The 22,658-nt window shown below is 38.7% G+C and overlaps 1 protein-coding gene across 2 annotated transcripts in view; it reads right to left on the bottom strand.

The window, feature by feature from the left end:
- Positions 1-22,658, bottom strand: part of ERICH1 (glutamate rich 1) — a 102,175-nt gene that overhangs the window by 55,749 nt on the left and 23,768 nt on the right. For both annotated transcript variants that reach the window (XR_014317102.1, XM_082755803.1), the window contains exon 3: positions 16,458-16,592. Coding sequence is in view for 1 of the 2 variants with exons in the window: in XM_082755803.1 (XP_082611929.1) it covers positions 16,458-16,592 (135 nt within the window). In the remaining variant the exon portion in view is untranslated. The remainder of the gene's footprint in view (positions 1-16,457; positions 16,593-22,658) is intronic.

The following is a 22,658-nucleotide window of genomic DNA, read 5'->3' as shown; positions in this document are numbered from 1 at the left end:
CATGAGGAACCATGGACGTTATGCTCTTTTCAGTAAAAGTGCTACAGTGCAGCTACGGTATTTAACTGAGATGTATAAGCTACCACTATATTCGCTCTCCCTTCTGAGGTCACAGAACAAGAAACAAGCTTTTCCAAATAAGCCTGATCCTAGCTAGACTTATCACTTGTTGTAATGCCATTAGATGCCTTGCTCTTCTGCTGATTATATGGGCAGTTTAATAGGGCATTGTGATGGGCTTCAGTGAAGGAACAAAGCCAGGTCCTTGCACAAATCTGTTCTATCAGTCCAGGATAGGAAACTACAGAGACCAGCCCAGTACCCCACAGCAGTTGCTGCCTCTCTGTGCTGATGTATCAACACAGTCAAGTTCAACCATGTTCCTGTACACACACTTTTGCTCATGACTTTATGTTTGGGCTGCCACAGCATTTTTTTTTTATTATTCAATAATATATTGTTTGTGATATATTTGTTATATTGTTTGTGATACGTGTATTGCTTGCAATATGAAAAGTGCATTGATCTGAGCATTTAGTAACATTCCCTGGGAATGACTCTTAATTGGGATGAACACTCAATTAAGCTACCTTGTCTTTAAATCCAACACAATTGTTTATTAAAACAGCACCCGAAGATGCTTGGACTTACTGTGTCAGTATCTATATAGACAACGGAGAGAGACACACAAAGACCCAAGGTAACAGCTAAGGCTGAAACCAAACAAATAAAGGACTTAAGGGGAAACTTGACCTAAATTTACTAGTTAGTAGAACTAAGGTATCTTTGCAGATCTTCCTTGTTCTTTTTCATCTTTTAGTCAATATACAGTTGCTACACTTGAGCACTAAGAGATACTTGAGAGGTTTTCACATTATTCACCGTTTTTTCTAAAATACTAGCTGAGTTAATACAGATGTCCCTATATTTAATGCTAGTCACTTTTCATAAAGTTTCACAGCAAATCCTTTTTCTATCCACTTTACAGATGCATGCCTCTGTCATTTTTGCAAATCATTTACTTACATATTGTTTTATAATCATGAGGATAAAGCATTCTGTAAAAAAAATTGGCATGTTAAATGAAGAGTACTGTCTTTCTAAAGGTAAGGGTTTAGAAGCTAACGGCCAAAAAATAAGATGAACTATTTATTTGTCCAGGCTGAGAAAAGATGTTTCCCATTGTAAATACTCAGGAAATGCTGAAATACTGATGGAACTGAGAGCATATTAAAAATATAAACATACTGGAATGGTCTGTGAAAACTCTGCAAGACTAAGCCATCCAGATAAGCAAGTACTTAGATAAGTACTTGGATATCTAAGTTGTATTTAAGACAGCAGCATAAAAGGAATTAGGCTCATCATGTATTCAGGAAGCGTGTTTTGTATTAGATTTTTGCTAGGTTCTCATTGAGGTGTTGCAATCATTAGTACCATTTTACTTAAGATTACTGCATCTAGTGTACTGTTCAAGCTACCAAAATGAAGACTTTATCTAATTTTATACCTGGCATTGTGACAGTGCAAAAACAAAGCAAGAAAATGCTTTTTTTTTTTTTTTTTTTTTTTTGTGGCAAGCTGTGCAAGAGTGCTGATATCTGGTGCGGTGTTCTGCTTTCACCTTCGTTCAGGTTCCAAAATCACGCTACCATATCACCCACTGTAGTGGGTTTACGTGGCAAGGTTTTGGTAGCAGGGAGCCATAGGGGTGGTTTCTGTGAGAAAGATCTAGAAGCTGCCCCATGTTTGGGAAGGGCCCCATTGTTTTCCAGATCCGAGCCAATAAGCGATGTTGTTTTGCGCCTCTGTGAGAGCATATTTAAGACAGGGAAAAAACGCTGCGCCACACAGCAGCCGGGAGAGTCAAGGGAGTGGGAGAACAGCCTTGCACCAAGGTCAGTGTAGAAGGAGGGGGAGAGGTGCTCCAGGCGCCGGAGCAGAAGTCCCCTGCGGCCTGTGGTGAGGACCATGGTGAAGCAGGATGTCCCCCTGCAGCCCATGGAGTACCACGGTGGAGCAGGGTTCCACGCTGCAGCCCGTGGAGGAGACCACGGTGGAGCAGGTGGCCCTGCACCGACGGAGGCTGCCGCCTGTGGAAGACCCCTGCCGGAGCAGATTCTGGGCCGGACCTGTAGCCCGTGGAGAGGAGCCCACGCAGGAGCAGGTGATCTGGCAGGAGCTGCTGCCCGTAGGGGAGCCAGGTTGGAGCAGTTTTCTCCTGAGGGATGGACCCCGTGGTACGGACCCATATCTGGAGCAGTTCTGGAAGAGCTGCTGCCTGTGGGAAGCCCACGCCGGATCAGTTCATCAAGGACTGCATCCCGTGGGTGGGACCCCACAGCACAGGGGACGAGAGTGACCGAGAAGGAGCGGCAGAGAAGAAGTGCTGTAGACTGACCATAACCCCCATTCCCCGTTCCCCTGCGCCGCTCGGGGGGAGGAGGTGGAAAAGGGTGGATGGGGGGGGGGAAGGTGCTTTTGTTTTTTTTTTCCTTTGTTTTCTCACTTCTCTCGCTTGTTAGTTGTAGGCAATAAATCTTACTATCTCCTTATGCCGAGTCTGTTTTGCCCGTTACAATAATTATTGCGTGATTTTCTCGTCCTTATCTCAATCCTTGAGCCCTTTTCACATATTTTCTCCCCATTCCTCTTTGAGGAGGGGGAGTGAGAGAGCGGCTGTGGTGGAGCTCGGCTGCCCACTCGAGCGGAACCACGACACCCACTAAGACTAAAGAAATCTGGATTGAGAGAATGTGTTGGTACCAGTCAGGATTTTATGTCACATTGCATTTTCCATCATGCTCTACACACCTTGAAGTTGGACTTATCAGTGAACTAAGCTTATATTGCATTCTCTCCGTGTTTAATGTGTCTAAGTGCTACAAATTAACAGCTAACATTTATGAATACTGGTTTTAAATCACCCCTTATAAAAAAGCAACCTAAATTGTTTCGTGTGCTTATTAAATTAGGTTGGTGGAAGACTGGTATCATCGGGCTAAAGAAGCAAAAATAGTCCTGTAGAACAGGTTCTGAGTTCTCTCCTTCTCCCTCAGCAGAAAGATGCAGAGAAACAGTTTGTAGGGTGAGATATAGAGAAGTCCTTGCCAAATGTCATCAACCCAGCCAGAAATAAATAGCTCTGAGACAGTACGGTAACTCATTTCTTAGAAAGTACAGGAGCAGGCAGAATGTGTATGAATTCACACCATTTCACCTATCATCACACCAGCTAGGCTAAGACTGGAGGCTCAAGACTATTGTTTAAAGTATCTGCCTCAAGAAAAGAAGGGAAGTGTCAGATGCTGACAGTGGTCCATGGGTCAGTGGAGGTCATGCCCTCCACTACAGCCAGCCGGTGCTCAGCTACTGTAAACTGACAGATTCACTCCCATGAGCACAGCCGTGCTGGTTACCCCAGCTGAGAATCTGCAAACACCCAGATTTTACGCAGAGGAGTTTGAGGTAGAGCATCATCAGCCAGCTACAAATCAGCCAGTTTTGTAAACCGGAGATTCAGCTGTTGAAGAGACCCGCTCTTTATCAGGAGAGACTGCCCCAAATCCAGCTTGCGCAGTGGCTGCCAAAAGAGCCTGGAAATGAAAAGAAACTAACGGTGCACAGATCCAGAACAGGAATACATGATTTTGGTAGCAATAATATGAAAAACTGCAGTAGCTTTGGTCAGCCAGAACATGCTGCCCAAAGCTACTGGGGATCCCTGGAATGAACTTAGGTTGCTGGTAGTGTGTTTTGGATAGATTAGAGCAATAAATTTGTGTGCCGGTATTTCTGACTTTTGCTGTATCAACATAACTTCAATTTTTTCAGTTCCCAGCAGATCCCTAGGAAGCAAGAAGGTGAGCGAGACTGATGTATGGCACAGGTATTGTGTATCCTGTAATACTGAGCAATCACGAACCTAGAGTGAAGTATGGGATTTTCTTTATTTCCATTAGCCTACTATACGCTTCCACAGAAGGCTCTGGCAGAGTGCAAGTTACTAACAGGGCACGCTCCAAATACGAACCAATTTCTGCTTGCAGGGCTAAGATTGAAGGAAGATAGCACGAAACTAGCAAAAAGAATTATTTAACAAAAATACTGGAAAGACGAGATGAAGTGCAATTTTCAAAGCTTCCTTGATACACGTTACAATTGTACAGAGGGTTGTTAAGGACTTTAAAAAGACTGAAACCTGTAAATTTTGTAAAGAACAGTATCCACGGGCAAAGGATATGAGATTGGGAAATTTCCCAAGTGGAGGCTGAATGGAGACGTGCTACTGAAAGCTATTTCAATGCATGGCTGTAAGCCTACAAACTGCCATAAATTACAACAGCTGCTATAACAAAATAGTGATAAAATGAAATCATTGGGTATGCTTGTTTCTGGCTTCCAACACAAGGCAGAAGCACTACCACAAGGACTCTATCAGCAGCATTTTCTGTACATTATACAAAATACTTACATAAAGCTATTATGTATTAGAAGAGCCATGGTTATTACCATGCACACATTCTTTTTTCCTGCCATCTTCATTTTCTCCTTCATGTTAGAACCAAGCTTTCTGCTCTGTTTTTATGGTGTCCAGAGTATTTAAACAGTGTGGTAGCTTATAACAACAGAAATTCTGCATTCAAACAGCTTTCTTCTTGCACCCACCTCTGTATTTTTTAAATGTGAGAACTGAAATAACAGCGTTGAAACAAGCCAGGTTAGACACAAAAAGCGACATGAGCACTAACAGTGAGAAGAAGAGCCAGGGTCACATTCTTCTGCTTAGTATTCAGAAGTGCATTGTCTGTCAGCAGATGTTTGGGTTTTAACTGTAGGATATCAACATGTTGCTTTGGTTCAATACTAACAGGTTCACAAGCTACAGCAGAGCAGAAGCAGTCACCATTTTACATGCACCACCTATAGGCAGTCAAAAGGAAAATGCCACATGCATTAACGGTAACCAGAAACCTCTCCAAGATCTACAAAACAACCAAATCTCCTTCCACAGGTGATGAGCTGAGATACAGAATGATGAAGCACTCGAGCAGTCAAAGACACAGATGAATCTGTGTATTTACTGACATGCCTTCCCCCTTAAGCCAGTACCCTACTGACTTCACCCTGCTGCTCCATGACAACTTAACAAAAGCTTAGGTCTTGATTGTGTTCACTGTTAAACAAGGAGGTGAAAGTAGCCAAGTGGGGTCACACTTTGGGAGTGCTGGGGGTCTGCTCAAGTGAGGCAGCAACTGTGACCACGCTGACTTTTTGCTTGGATCTAGGAATTGTGGTGGCGGCCTGTCCTCTCTCTCTCTCTCCTGTTTCTTACCAGTTGCCTCAGCATGACAACAGTGAAGTGACTGAGTGGGCTGGGGGCAAGAGTAGAAAATTGGTATGGGAAGCTAAAGGAATGCAGTCAGGAAAGGTAAAAAAATAAAAAAAAATAAAAAAAAATAGAAGGCCACCATGCCTCTTGATTCAGTGATGCTTATCTGTCAGAGGAGGGGATGCTCATCAAAAATGTTTGAAATCACTGTCATCTGAAATCAAACAAAAAGCAAGGAAAAAATGCCACAGAGATAAGGGCCCTAATTTTCTCTGCTTCACATACTGCCAGCTGATTAGCTGAAGCTACTTTAATCAAATTACAGACTTGTAAACAAGAGATTCAGTCTGAGACCCTGATTGTATCATCGAGAGTGAAATAAGAAACAAAGAAATGATGAAAGGCAAGTGTACCACAGACAGGGAAGGTAACAAGCAGAGCAAACAAGTCTCAGTAAAATGCACTTGTTCATCAGTTCTTATTCCGCTCAAGCACACGCTTGCCTTTTGGGTTCCATCAATTGCTTTTACTCTGTTGAAATGTGAAGGCATACCCCAAGATCGGGGTTACCTTGTTTTCTGCACTATGGAAACACAAAGCAGTAAGATCTCATTTCAAAGTTACATTTTTGTCATGCAGGTACTTAAGGCTTTCTCAAAAGTATGCACAAAATGAATTAATTACAGCTCTCCTGAGACCCAACCTGGAGTACTGCGTTCAGCTCTGGGGCCTCCACAGCACAAGAAGGACATGGCAATGTTAAAAATGCGTCCAGAGGAGGGCCACAAATATGATCAGAGGGTTGGAGCACCCCTCCTACAAAGACAAGATGAGAGTTAGCATTGTCCAGCCTGGAGCAGAGAAGGCTCCAGGGAGACCTTATAGCAGCCGTCCAGTACCTAATGGGGGCCTACAGGAAAGCTGGGGAGGGACTCTTTCAGGAGTGGAGTGATAGGATGGGATTAATGCTTTTACATTGAAAAAGGGTAGGTTTAGATTAGCTATTAGGAAGAAGTTCTTTACTCTGAGGGTGGTGAGGCACTGCAACAAGTTGCCCAGAGAAGCTGTGGATGCCCCAATCCCTGGAGGTGTTCAAGGCCAGGCAGGATGGGGCTCTGAGCAACCTGGTCTAGTGGGTGGTGTCCCTGCCCATGGCAGGGGGGGGTGGAACTAGGTGATCTCTAAGGTCCCTTCCAACACAAACCATTCTGTGATTTTATAGGTATCAAAGACCACATTAACAAAACCATTAACATGCAGCCACGGCTATGGTAAACCATTATCAGTATATCACATTACTACAATCTTTGTTTTTCCTCAATGCATTTTCAGCCTTCCCTAGCATCATAATTTCCACTGAAGCTCTGGGACAAAAATCTTTGCCATTAGACTTCTAATGACATCTTCCAGAGGTTTTTTTTTTTTTTTTTTTTAATTGGGCTGTCTAACAGCATGTATCTACAAGAACTACTGAAGACTTCAGTGACATTAAACAACTTCTAATCCATATCATAATGCGTAAGTTCTGTAATAAATCCATATGTTTGTGGATATATTGGCATTTAGAAGATGTAAATAGTTATAGACAGGGAAAGTTAAAAGTGACTGGTTTATGTATTTTATGTAAACCTTAACTGTATGATTCATAGTTATAGTTCAGATTGATAGCCCAATCCTGTGTTTAAAAAATGTCAGTGGGCAGCAGCAGATTTCATGCTCACCTTCAAGAGGTGCAGACTTGTTTGTTGTGAAATCAAGAGACATGATTACTCGATTCTGTCTGGCTGCTTGACAGATCACAAATTGCTTGTAATACTACTACAAGATACTGGTATCCTGGGGATGTTTTCTGAAAGTGACTGTCCAAGCTACATCTACCTCAAGTGTTCATAATGTCACATGTAGTACACTAAAAAAAAGCTAACCCTAAAGCAGTCACACTAGTCAGCTAGCTTTTGCAGCATGGCGCATAAGCAAGCATCAACCTTGAAGTATATATATAAATTCCCTGGAAATCAATAGGCTAAGTTAAACAAATTTTTAGAATTCTGGAAGTTACTTAAAAGAACAGGTATCATGTTAAAAAGGAAACCTGTTCGTAACTGTAAATGTGACCCACTGGATCTATGTTTATTTATTTACTTTTAATAAGCTTAACACAACAATTAAACACTTTATTTGAACTCTGAAAAAACACATGCTTTTTAAATTGTTATCAATTTCAGAATTACCTGTGGCAATTTTACCTATTAGGAATGTCATTGCATCTGTCAACAAATGTAAGATCTACAGAAAGAACTTTTTTGGGGAAAAAAAATCTGAGGTACAGAGCTGTTCAGATACCTCAGATATCTCTGAACCCAACGTCTCTACTTGTTTGTTGCATCTTTTGCTGTAACTACTTCCAAAATGTCAAGTACACTTAAGCTGAAGAAGAAACTGGCTGAGAGAAAAAAGTTACTTAGCCTCACAGACATCTCCCCTTTCAAGTTATTGATTAATCTATAAACATCAAGAACATTATGGAAAAGCTTATATTAACAGCCTCAGAGTGTCATTGTGCTACAGCTTGCTTTTGAAGGACAACAAACACGAGAATGCCTGAAGTGGTCGACAGCTCAGGAAAATCTGCCTTTCACAAACAGTGAGCCATGCGTTAATTTCTTAAGGACCATGCAATAAAACACTGGTTTAGTGATAAACAGCGGCATGTAAACTGGCAGAGAATTAAAACCAGAACATCCAAAATTAACTAGGGCAATTAGGACATCAAACAGTAATAGAAATTTTAAAAAGTTAACCTGCCTACTAGTACAGAATCATACCACCACTGGTTTTTCCTTGCCTGTTTATTGAAAAAGCACTCTTCCAAGCAGTAACTCTTCCACATTAGGTTATCAACCTGCAAGTGCTTTATTCTATCTTTCCTTTCTAGAAGGGAAAAGACCCATGGTCTGAGGAAAGGAAGAAAGACACAAACATTATAGCAGTACAGTTTTAGAAATAGCTCAAATACTTTTTATTTTTTTCCCCAGCAAATTGTAGAAAAATGTCAGGACATCTGCTTATAAATCATATTCACTTATTAATGCTATCATTTGAAATATAATAAGTGAATCTGTGCTTCAAAAACATTGATCATAATGCTAAGTTAAGAATCGTACTTGACAGCATTTAATTTACATGTGTTATTTGGACATATTTAATGAAGTCCTAAATTAGATGTTATTTTTATCTGCAAGTATTCCATAATTAGTTAGCTGGTGGATTTATTATTTGATGGAACAAGTCTGGAAGGAAGAAATTTTATTACTTTGTTTACAAATGTAGTATCTGCACTTCCAAATTTCCATAGTTCCCTCAAAATGTTTTGTTAAACACTTTGAATGCTCAGAACACAGGGAGTTGCCACAGTCAGGCCAGTTAATCTAGGACCATCGTACCAGCCAACCTAACTACAGCTTTTAGTCATAGATTAAAAACCAGATTCAGAAAGGCAATTGCATGGGTGCTTAAGTTTCTTAGACTTCAAGATAAGTGGAGTTTATTCCAAGTTCTTTCCTGAACTGTAATCATTTATTTAAAATTGGTAATAGTAGTCATTGCTGAGTACTGTTAAACATTACGATTTATACTTGAGACATACTACAAAGACAAGGTATGTTTTTAACACCAAGATAATTGTAAGCATGAATGGATTGATCAGCATTTAGAAGTGCAGGGATTTTTTAATGTAATTTCTTAACTGTCTTCTACTGTTATTTCTTCCAATTATTATTATTTAAATTGATACAGTATTAGTTTCTTCAATGACAACTCTGGGAAATCTGCTGTTATTGGGATGCTGGGACATGTTCAAGTCATGTGGTATGACTCCTAGAATGACAACTGTAAGACGTGAGCTATTAATATATTAAAAAAAAACAATAAATACTTCAGATTTGGATGCCCTTTCCTTATCAACACATACTGCCTATGAATTCAGAACACAGAGATACGGTTTGAGACTGCTTAAAAAAATAGCTGTCAATGTAAAATTGTAATCAAAGCTTGGTTCTGCAGGGACTGGCAGGAAGCTTGCTGCTACTTGGCATTTTCATCAGTAATTAACATTAAAATTACTGTTGATAAAAAAAGCAATGAGAATAGAGAAACGATACATAAGCAGTACTTGGTAATAAAGTCCTTAACAAACAAATGCTAACACACACATTTTAACCACAGTCCAATGCAGCTGTTTATCAGAAACATTATCCAAGAGACTGACTTCTGGAAATGGTCAAGGTATCACTATCTCAAATAACATGAGGTCTTGGTGCAATGCGGTAGCAGAAAAACATTGATACAATTTCTAGGCATATATATTTTTATATATATAAAAAGACAGTAGTGGGTAGAAATACAAAGACTATTTTATTTCAACACATGGCCTTGTAGAAACCAAAAATATTACAAGCAATACTGAGTTCATATTTCAAAGAGGATGTTGTGAAAAAGGAGATACAGAAAAGAGCTACAAAAATAACTTGAGGATTGAAGTAAATATCTTAGAACAACACACGATAAGTGAATCTGTTTTATCAAATCAAAAAGATTGATGGGTGACTTGATTATGGTGCTTCTTTGTGGGAAGAAAACACTGTTTAAAAAAGGCTCTTTACTCAAATGGAAAAAGGAAGAACAAAGCATTTTTCATTTATTTACTTATTTTAAGATAGAGGACAATTAACTATTGGAACAAATAAGCAGAAAGTAGTGGAGTCTTATGACATCTTTGAAATGCGCATGGTATTTATTTATTGTTGCAAACAAGCAGCTGAGCTTTGTGTAAGACCTCTCTAAGAGGTACAGAGGATTAAATTACATGGTCTAATGATTCCCCTGGTTTCAAGCATTATGAATCTTTTTGTAACCTTCTATTTCACAAGTGGTGCTACCTACCACTGAACAGGTTCACTGGCAGCCTTAGCTGCTTAAAACATATTGTTCCCTTGGTGTTGAGTACCTCAGTTCTGTAACGCATCAGATTTCCAACCACCTGCCAAGAATGTAAGTAGTCAACACACGATTCCAACTAACATCTCCTTAACAACAAACAGAGGCTTAAGTAGTATTAAGCCTTCCTAAAATGGCTGCCTTAAACCTTAAGTGAATCTGAAGACACTACAGAAACTTGTCTTTTGCTGATCAGTAAGTTCAAACATTTTTGCCAGCAGAACCACACTTAGAAATGCAGTAGTTTTTAGAAGGTTTACTAAGGATCCCTCCAAAGCCACTATCCCTCATGGACACGGCTAGTAATTTCCTGGGATGCATCTTCCACCTATGTTCAAATACCTTAATTGACTTGTGAGAGAGATCTCTAAGTTCATCACCTCGGTTTAAACCTCTTACTGCAGTAGCACTGATTGGAAGAAATAAATAACAAAGATCAGAAGTCCAAAGGTCAGCTGCATTAACAATTGACTTGTATGCATCTCTCACCTACAATTTGCACTACCCTGGGCCAACAAATATGCTCCAGTGGGTGAGGATACGTACCAAAGAAGTACCTTCCACATTATTTCAGACTTGTCAGCTTTCAGAAGGTAGAAGAAAATGGGTTGCTTTCTTCCATTTCTCTAACTTGACTTCTTTACAGCATGGCAATGGAGTGTCTGAGATGGACTCTTTGTAGCTAAAACACTAGCTCATAATGCACCCATCAGGAGGTAGGATAAAGCACAGTTAGGTCTTGCTCCTTTTGTCTACATAAAAGGTTTCAGTAAAACCAGGTAGGTTATTATCAGGATAGAAACAACAGGATATCATCAGATGAATACTGCACTGCAGTTCAAGAATATGAAGGAAAAATAATTGAGACTTGACAGGAACAAAAAGGGGTTATGGAATTAAAAATAAAGAATTACTCTAAAGAACATGACTCTTTGCATTCTCTGTTCTTTCATGTGCCCTTGACTTTTGCATATTCCTGAACTGTTACACACTGTCTTTATTTTCTACTGTCTCTGGGTCAAGAATTTGCTCTGCCATGAATCTAAGAAACACCAAATACCACTTTGGGACTCTCTATAAAAATATGGATTTAATATTAAAACACTTCATAGAGAAATTATATTCCAGTCCAGTGCTTTGTGCACAATAAAATTATTTTATGTTATAGCCTATTATCTTAGCTTATATTAGAATGTTCAGGAAGAAATGTTGCTGGAGAAATCAAACGGTTATCTTTGAGAAGGAACAAGGCTACACTTTTAGCATTCACATTTTAATGGAAGATACAATATTTCTATTGTTTCACCTGTCTTGAAATAAATAGCAAGAACTCCACAGTTTAGCTTTATCTTATAAAACAAACTACGCAAAACAAATCAAAACTAAGCTACTGCTTTGGAGTAAGTTAATGAATACATAATTAAAGTCTCCTGGATTCTCCTTATTTTGAGAACATCCTTTAAAACATAGTGAATATTTAAGGGACTACTCCTGAAGAAATATTTCTCAATAAAAAGATAATAAAAATAAATAGAATCATAGATCAAAATTAAAGAGCTTTAAGCTATGAAAATATTGACTTCATGACCAGAATTTGATATTTACTTATAGCTCAAAATCACATATTTTTATGCCCCTGTCAAAAGTATAAAGTCCATTGCTAAAATAAAGTTGGCAATGCATTAATATGTACCAATGCAAACACAAAAATCTTTGAAAAAGAAAATAAATTCTCTATATTATTTCCTCTCTTTACTATCTAATTCAATTCTATCAACAAGAGGTAGACCTGAGCACACCATCACAGTGACTCAAATCATAAAAATAATCAAGTCAAGGAAGTTCTTAAAATAATAGAAAACACGGTCTGATATATTGTCCTATGAACATAGGGTAAACTTTACTTTCACTATTTTCTTGAAAGACCAAACAGTCTTAGATTTTTCTTCTGATTATGAGACATTCATCAACCACCAGCTTACACAAAGGAAGCAAACCTGAAACTTTATTTCCATCCCTCTCACCTCTGGGAAGTCACATGAAGAAGCCAAGACACCTCACACAACTCTAAAACCCAACTCTGTTGGGTCATTTACGTATGTATCACAAGGTAATTGCATAAGGTCAGGGGCATGACCGGTCACAATTAACTTATTTGACACAATAGGGAAAATTTTGAAATGCTAAAAACAACATGTAGAGGCAGATAGAGAAACACATTGAAATATGCACAAAGACCCACTTTTTTGTTTTTCTTCTTAAGAAGCTTGTCTGGACAAAATTCATTTCATTATGACAAGACCAACCATAAAATAGCTACAAGCTTAAAGAAGAAGAATGGACAAATACAAATTTATTTTATAGCCGACAAGAAATTAATTTATAACTGTAATTAACTTCAATTTTTAATAACTCAGAAACATGTCATAGATAAATTAGTGTAGTGACTATTTCATTTTTCCATGGATGAATTTAATGCAGTGAAATATCTGCCATAGCGCATCTATTCCCCCTAATAATCTTGTTATATTAATTTAGATAGACACAAATGTTGTTTTCTTAGTTTATAGAAAAAGTCATGCCACAAATCTGCAATGAAATGTAACTAAGTTCATAGAATGGCTGAGGTTGGCAGGAACTCTGGAGGTCCTCTGGTCCAACCCCCTGCTCAAGCAAGGCCATCTAGAGCAGGCTACCCAGGACCATGTCCAGGCAGCTTTTGAAGATCTCCCAGGAAGAGACTGCACAACTTCTCTGGGCAACCTGTGCCAGTGCTCCATCACCTGCACAGTACCAAAGTGCTTCCTGATGTCCAGATGGAACCACCTGTTTCTCATTTTGTGACCACTGCCTCTTGGCCTGTCAAAATTTTAATCCCAAAATAAGGTCAGAGTATTTTCATGAGATAGAAAATAACTTTCTAGTTTATTGAACCTGCTTATCTGAATTTCCACAAAATTTATTTCCCCCACTTCTGGGTCCAAAAGCTAAAAAAAGCCTAGAAAGGCACTAGATGCACCACGTAATCTGTAGTAAACATATGTGCACTTGAAGAAATTTAAGAAAGCACAGCCTCTCAGAGGCTTAACCTTGACTGAGTTAAATGAACATAGACTGAAGGCACTCATTTGACATTTATCATTGTCACATTTTGACTGATCCACTTGGGTGTGTGAGGGATTTTGTTATATTTTTGAAAGCCACACAGACTCTGACCTCAGAATCAGTCCCTAGATACTTGCTCATATGCATATCTACTATTAATGGAAGGATATTTGAAAGTTTTTTCTTTAATTAAATTTATTTTTTTTCTAAACTGAGGAGTCAGACAGGAAACTCTCAATAACACAGTATCTTCAAGAAAGGCAACACTGCTTAGGTAGTAAAACCTCTGAGCTTTTACCTCTACACACTACTAGAGGTTAAACTGTATCACTTTTCTGCTTTACTGTAGCCATCACTTTTCGTTTTGATGTATTTCTAACTATTCTGGGTATACAACCATATCTAGACCAGGAAACTAAATAATACATGGCATGATTTTTTCCATATTTTCTTTCCATATTTTATAAGCATTGCCTGAACTTGCAGCCTTTGACCCAATTTTATTTAAATCCTTAAATTAAATACAATAAAACACATATACCAGAGTAAAATTAACCATATTCTTCAACTCTGTAGGATAAGCACAAACATCTAATTCTGTAATCCACATTCAGAACAAATGTGTGTCTTCAACTGTAGCAAGATCTAGCACATAAAAAAGGACAGTGAAACACTAGAATACATGGAAAAAGGCTGGTAAGACAATCTTCCTTCCTAGAGGTTTTTAAAGAACAGATTAGGAAAATGCCTGGCAAGAATGACATTTATAGTCAAGCTTACCTTGCAATCAGAATGTAAAAAGCCTAAACAACACTTCAGACTTATTTTTTCTTGATTCCATGATAACCTATAAAGTCACACAGTAAACCAACCCGAAAACGTGTCTCCCAAAATTCCATACGTGTTTGTTAACTGTTAAAGCAGAACCTAAAATTCAAAACCTATTCTTACTGAATGAACACTGAGACTGGGATCAGCTGTAAGAGATCACCATCCAGCTCAGTACTGTCACTAAGCAACACCAGAGCACTACTTACTCCCATCGTGGTTGAAGAGTATTTTTTGTTTGTTTGTTTTCAGTACTAGAGGAAAAAAAGATTAAAGCCAAAAGAGCAAGTAAAGCCATTGTTCAACAGTATATCCATTGTAAAACTAGACAAATATTTATATGTCCCTAAGAAGGGACAATATAATGCAACCCTAAATTCTCTTCTGCTTTACTGCTATGCAATATATGACCATCTAGCATGTACCATATAGTGATTTATTGCTAGATTTTCAACAGTAACTGAGTAACTCTACCACAAAAGATCTGTACTGATACCATGAGTATATCCTAAGATAAGGGTATAATCTCGGTTGTAGAAGTGTTGAGAGGGTTGGGCTCTGAAGTTATATTTAGAAGTCATGCAAGTCCCTGTATAAAAGCAAATGTTATAGGGCTATTTACCAGCTAAGTATTATGAGACTTAATTTACTCATTTGCTGAACACAGAAGAAGGGAAGTGTTCCTCTAATGTCTGAAAGGAAATCACAAAGATTAAGCAGAGATCATACAACATGGAGGAGGAAAAAGACTGCTTTAATATCAGAGTAAGCAGCAGCTGGAACCTGAAATGCTGTAGAACCCAATGAATTGTCCAAAGATAACTACGTAATTAAAATGTAAGGATAATTTAGGAATAGAATCTGGACTGAGCGCGAATCCTTTCTTACAACGGGAAAAGCAAAACTTGCAAGTTGTGCACTGAAACACCTTCTTTACCTTAATCCCAATAGAATCAAGATGTACTGTTATATTAATCTGATAAAGTTATTTCTTCCCTTATCCAAGACAAAAGATCTCTTAATTTCACAGTGAGAAAGAACATTCAGTGTGCCACCACCAGTCATGCTCTACATTGACTCTGTTGCACTAACCTCATATGCAGATTCAAGTATGTATCAGGCTGCCTTCATGGCATGTTTCCCCACACAAAGGTGAGATGCCTTCCCACGTGTTACAAGCAGGATACTAACCACAGCCTGTATCAAGAACAGAGCTCTGAATAGAGTACAGACCCAATTTTCAAGCTGAAAATTCACCCATGTGGGTACTGTTTTCAAAAGGCAAGGCACACTTGCCTTTCTGTATTTGCAGGTTGAATCTCAGGTTTTCCTTAGTGAATCTCCAAGTAGAAATAGGCAGTATTTAGTAAATTACTATTTATTAAATATTTTACCTCAGCAGGCTTACCTAGATGTTTACTTTGCTGTGGACTGCTCTTAGTAGCTGTTAATAACATAGCAGATGACAGCGATACACAATTTTGAACAAACACATCCATAGAAACATAGCAGTTGAAAAAAACTAAATGGATCTGTCTTATGTAAGCTAAGCACTTCTTTCTAAGATGGAATCACTTTAACTGCAGCAATAACATTCAGAAAAACATGTTTTTTATTGAAGTTCACTTAAGAGACCATTCCTCTACAGATCCTGTTCTGCTTCTCTTCTATCCTTTGACAGGTTCTGAAGTTATCTGGTCACAGCTTCTCATCAGAACACCTCTCAAAGCTTATGGATTGGTATTGATTCCCTACCACATCCCAACAGGTGAACTTCTCCCAACAGGGAGAGGTAAGCCTCTGGTAACTCCCCAGAATATCTGCGTTATGACTTAGTAAAACAGGTGTGATCTAGTGTTCTTCTTAAAAATAATATGACAGTAATCACGCATTATATACATGTGGTACTTGAATGGGAGAAGCTGAAGACTTAGTCTCCAGATATACTTTATGTTATTTCAGCAAGGTCAACAGCACTGTATGGTTATAAACAAGCACTGTATCTGGTCTTCAAGCTAACAAAGGATATGAACCCATACGAATATACATCTCAATTTTGCTTATGTTGCAAAACAGTGACACCCACTGGCAGCAAGAGTTTAAATACTTAATTGTTGCAATTTGGATCTACTTGGTGATGCTTGCTAGCAAGTTTCTCTGAGAAAAATTCATCACAGTAACAACCATACAAACTTACCTGTAGAGTCAGCACTATCCTCCGAGTTTTCAGAAGCTGAAATACTATTAGTATCTTGAGTAACTGCAACATAACCCTCAGGAGGAAGATTCACTGTGTACATTTTCCTTGGAGGCAGAACTGTATTGTCACTACCTACAAAACAGAAAAACAAGGTGTCTTGCTATTGATCTCAGTAAAGATTTTCTCAAACATTTTGCCAACTAAATCAAGAAGAACAAGTGGTCTCAAAATCATTAACGAGAAAAAGTGAGAGCGCGTCAGATGTGGAATACTGAAATTATCGTACGACCAACAAAATTGCACTGAATTCTGTAGCAGCTACAAATAAATTAATTCTCCAGAGGTTAGTTCTTTCTATTAGAAACACTTTTTTTTTTTTTGTCATAGAATCCTTCTGCCCTAACTTAAGAAGCTTCCACTTACAATGATACACTAAAAGACACTACATATTTCTCCCTATTCAGCATGAGCAGACACTATTTTTGTAAGAACTGTTTCACAGAAGATGGAGAGATTAAAAGTGATACAAGTAATAGAAAAAGAATCACAGAAGTGTGGTTTGTCTATTCGCAGACTTTTTAAGATATAATCTAGGTGCAGTTGTAAAGGGCACAAAGATAAAGTGAGTCTGAAAACCACACTTGACTAAGCCTCAGCAATTCCTGCCCAAGAGGGTTCACCTCCCTATCTCTTCTCGAAGAGTGCCAAGAGCCAGCTTCCCAACTATTTCATTACATAAGAAATACTATTTGTTACAATAGCAGTAGGCTGCTTTTGTAGAATTTCTTTCCCCTTTAAAAAGGTATTTAGAAACGTACTACAGCACTCTTGCACAATCTTGACATTTGTTTGCTAGGCAAGAAGTAACTCTGTAGGAATGACTGATGCTTCTCTGTTCCAATTACTTTTTTTTCTTTTTCTCTGTAACGACAACAATTGGGATCAACTACAGGGAGACAAAAGCCTATCTAGAAGACCAAGATGTTCAGGTTGTCTCCAGATGCTTCACTGTAATTTTAGATGGTTCAGCATGTTCTTTTCCCATCAGCTTGCTCCATAAGCCAGCATCAACACAGCGTAAAGCTTCCCTCCTTGAGGATAACTTGCCCCTTTAAAAATAGATGGAAACGTTGTAAATGTTGTAATGCTATTTGCTGAAAAGGTCTTTGGCAGGTGCACAAAATTAAGGATGTGCACAGATCTGAACACAGATGTGCAAGATCTGAAATGATCCAAGCCCATTACCAAGCTGTACCAATGGGTAGATGAATACCTCAATATTTAAAATGTAGCTGTGTCTGATAGAAGCACAGATCCCTAACAAGAATTATTTCTATAACGAAATAGCTTTCACCAAGTCCTTTTCCATCCAAATAAGTAATTTATCTATACAGGTTGAAATTTCTCAGATAAAACATTTCCAAGAGTTCAGCATGACTGATCACCTAGATATCTGTGATGATTACATTTCAGAATATTTAAGGCACTTTTGAAAAGCTACATATCACAGTTGTTTTTATTATCAGGATGCAAGCTTTTTATTTTGATAATACATGAGAAAACAGTTGTTTTTCTTGAACAAGCCAAAAAATTTCAAACCAATGTTGATGATGCTTCAAAGGCTAATAAAGGAAGTTAAATAATTAATACAATATGATGAAGAGCAATTATGTGATTTGGAAAAAAATTAACTAAAATTAATTTTGAGTAATTCTTTTACAAGTCCTTTTTGCGAAGCTGATGCCAAATCACTGAACTGGCAGTACTTGCATTGTTCCCCGCCCCATGTTGATTAATGATGAAGTGTTAATTGGTGATGGTTTTAATTTACAAGTATGTGTAAATATATTTTGAATTACTCCCTTCTGAATAATTTTAAAATTTTCTTTCCCTGCATTTCACCTTTTTTCCCCCCTTTATTTTCAAGTTCTATAAAACCATAGACAACTGTAAAACATTAAACTCAATTTGCAGTAGTCATGGCTAACTAAAACCCTTTAATCATACAAGAATTGGATTTATTAGGGGATACATTAACCTCCTAGAACAAAACAGCTGAACAAAACAGAATTTGGGGGGGAAATCTGTTAACACCTACTCTCGCAAAGAAGAACATTAACAACTGTTATTACGTAAAGGAGTGAGCACTCAAAAGAAATGTAAGAAATTTTTAAATGGAAGCCCCCATATTATTTACCCTATGTAAATCTTGAAGTAGTTTATAAACCATGAATAAGGCGTTAGTCTTTGTTAATCCTGTATAATTACATAAAACCAGTTACCATATCATAAAAACAGTACATGCACAGCTGTATAATCTCAGCACATCAATTGCTCAGTCTCAAACCACGAAGTCTGGAGTTTTCCAGACAGAGGCCAGTCTCCCTGGGCTAAGCAGAGATGGATTGACTACAAAGTCCTAAAGCTGCTGCAAAGCAGTTAAGCATCTAAAAACATGACACCATACTTTTTTTAAAAAACACACGCATATTTGAAACTAATAAAAATAATTAGATACTGGAAGTACTCAAAAATGCCCTTCTTCCTACTAGTTAGAAGTCATGAATTCACCAAATTGATAATTCCAGTAACAAAACTAGATCACACCAGTTATCAGTGAATCCCTAAGTGATTTGTTGCAGCATCATTAACGAAAGAAGTACAGTTTGGAGGGAGCTACATTTTTGTAACCTTAACGTGTTATGGGAAATTGAACAAATGCACTTATCCAAGAAGCATAATGGGTGTGTTTTCCTTGTCTAATGCACCACAAAGAGAAAACTCAAAAGTCTTATTGTATTTGCATACAGAAAATGATAGGTGCTTATCCACAGGTAGCATAGGGAAACAATTAACAGTTTATGAGGTTTCATTTTATTCAATAAAAAAGCACAAATATTTAAAGAATGCTTACAAAATCAAAGAAGAACAAATATCATTCTTAAAGGTAAACTATGAATACAGAATAAATATTTTGAATCAACTTGTCTCCTATTCATATTCCAGTCCACAACTTTCCCCACACAAGGCTCCTTTGCATATAAATCAACCTTGTGCACAGAGTGGGGAAGTGCATCTAAACTGCATCGTTACCAAGGTTACATCTGCAAGGATGTCAGCAGCCTGGCTAGCTATGTCACCGCTTGCTGCCCTGCCCCAGACAAGTACAGGACCTTTTACGGAGCTGAGGGTAAAGCTTCCATCTCACCTTAGCTGAGTGAAGTTGCCAACTGCTCAGTCTGTCATCATTTCAGGTAAAGATAGTGTGTTTTGTTTCAGGTTAGTTTTACAATCTTAAAGCTTTTTAAAGCTTTCTCCTACCTGCAGCTTGGAGTGTTGGTATTTCAGCATGGCTTCAGCCTGAACATCTTTGTGCTGTCACACCTGGCAACACCTTGAACATGTTCTGGCCACAGATGCATTCATGTAACCTCAGCCCTGTGCTTGCTGGTAGGAATGACTGATTAATCCCTGGGCAACGATGAGGCTTCATGTTTCTGTGGTGGGTTGGCCCTGGCCAGCAACCACCCAGCCGCTTGCTCGTTTCCCCCTCAGCAGCAGAGGGAACAAATGGGGTCAATAAGCATGGGAAAGTTCCTGGGCTGAGATAAAACTAAGGAGATCACTTACTGGTAACTGCCGGAAGCAAAACAGACTTCATTAAGAGAAATTAATTTATTGCCAGTTAATATAGATAGTTAATTGTGGGTTTGGGCATTGGGACGCAAACACCATCCTGCTGTGGGGTTAATTTTGAAGGAACTGGAATTAGCTGTTAGCTGTGGAACAAGACAGGGAAGCCCCTGGACTCTTCTCAGAGAGGCCACCCCTGCAGCACTCCTGTTACCAAAACCCTGCCACCTCTACCAAATATGGCTTCCCATTCTTACACCAAAAACCTGTCTTTATCAGCAAGTGCTTTCCTGCAGCTCAGAAAGCCTCAGTTCCACAGTGTGGAAGTAGTAGAGCAAATAGAGGACCAAGGACCAGTGGTCAGCCAGAACCTCTTGCAGACTTTTCCAAACAGTAGCCAAGAGGCAAGTTAGCTGCCCCTGACTTTAGGAAGTTTCACCTTGGAAACACCCAGCCATCACTTGGGGAAGAGCAGGAGAAGAGGTTAGCCTCAGAAGAGTTCCTTATAGAAAACCCCAGGAAGGCAGAGATGGATGCTGGATCAAAGCCAAGGTCTGATTAACCCAGAGCCAGGGATTTTAACAGAAGTCGATATTCTTCAGGTTAGCATTTACTGTAACCCCACCGCAGAAGAAATGGTCTTGACAAAAACAAGGCTCGAAGGTGATCTGTGATCTCCTTTAAAATGTTTGCATTACTGTATTTTGTTGAATATGACCATATTCCAGCCCTTATTTTCATTAAATATAAAGTAGATTGAGGCTATGACATGAAAATTAGGACACTTGTTTTAGCGAAGTGACAGCCATCACACTAATGGAAGCTTTGTGCTACTTTGCTAGGTACAAAGTCACCATTGCAGGTAGGAACTTAGTTTTCACAAAGATATGGAACTCCCTTACGAAGAGCTAATAGACGTAATTTACTATCATGGTAATCATTTTAGCTTGTTTAACACCTCTAAAGTGCACAGTCTTTCTCATTTAATTAATCCTTAAATAACTTCTCATCTGCAAACATTAGTATCCAATCCATCCCCCTCATTAAATGTAGCTTATTGTTTAAATGAGGAGAGCCACTCAAGTAAGTCTTTGGGTAAAGATACGCTCCTTCCAAAGATTCTTCATCATTTTCTAAATAAAAGTTAACTGACTGGCTTTTGGATATCTAATGATATCAAGTTATGCTACTTGCTGTTATCATGTATTTCATTGGCACCAATACCTGTATCGGAATACTGAAAAATCATTTTCTTCCACAAAGTATACTTCAGATTTACAGTTTTAAAGATGTCTGCTATTCTGTTTTGAATGATAAATTCTCCTGCTTGCCAGGTAAGATTTCATAGTGTGCGTTTTTACTCAAAATTGTAAAATTTACATAGACTCAAACAAAAAAATAATGAAAGAAAAAAATAATCAAGTGCACACCTCCAGCTCAGAAAATACCCAGGTTGTGAACCATTGGACAACATTACTGGGAAACAGTACAGTATCCCTACTTTATTCCAATACTCTTTTCAGCAATGCCACTTGTAACTGCACAGAGGTTTAGATGGCAGTACTAAAATTTCTAGATTGACCTTATTTTCTGCTACTGTGTAAACAGTTGTCTTTATACAGAGAAGGTCCACTATCCTTTGACATTCAAGAAATAGCATGTTTTTGCTTCTCTCCCAGATTTGCAGTAGAAGCCTGGCCACATTATACAAGTCTGCTCCCTGTTCTTAGGCTGCACACCATTTGTGTCTGGCAGCATGCTGTCGCTCAAGTCACTTCGTTCCAACCTCCATCCTGACACTTCATGTCATTCTAGGTGACACTTCATTAAGAACAGAGAGCTGAAGTTACAGAGGCTGCTCCCTCTGCTCAACTAATGGAAATGGCTATAAAGTAAACAAAGTCTGTACTTACAGAGTCTTTCCTAAGCATTCCCTTTATGACTTGGTGATTTAATACTTCAATTAAATAAATAAAACTAGGTCTTCTACCCACAGACCTTTGGCCCACAGTAGCTTGTGCAAGTTAGCACACTGCTGGAGAACTAACAAGATGGATGATCAGAAGCAGTTTCTTTCATCCCGCCTTAATTCCTTTGAGGAATTAAGACTAATGTATGACAATCTACACCTGGTCCTCACAGAATCATAAAGGCTGGAAAAGACCTCCAAGATCTTCTGGTCCAACTGTCCCCCAGCCACCAATATTACCCACTAAACCACGTCCCTAAGCACCACTAAGCTTCTCAGGAGACTGGATGAGTACAAGGTTTCCCCAGGCAGTTCCTTAGGGAGATAGCACTCACCCATAGCTTAACACAGATGCAAGGTATGGATGGAACCAATGCCTACAGCAGGTCTCTCCCTATGGGCAGAGTCACTCATTGGAACGGGTTGCCCAGGGAGGTTGTGGAGTCATTGTCCCTGGGGGTGTTCAAGGAAAGGTTGGACATGGTGCTTAGGGACATGGTTTAGTGGGTGACATTGGCAGTAGGGTGATGGTTGGACCAGATGACCTGGGAAGTCTTTTCTAACCTTAATGATTTCATGCAAATTGGAGACAACGG

This window comes from Aythya marila, assembly GCF_965140915.1.
Source record: "Aythya marila genome assembly, chromosome: 3".
Taxonomy (NCBI): domain Eukaryota; kingdom Metazoa; phylum Chordata; class Aves; order Anseriformes; family Anatidae; genus Aythya; species Aythya marila.
This window is presented reverse-complemented; position numbering and strand designations above follow the sequence as displayed.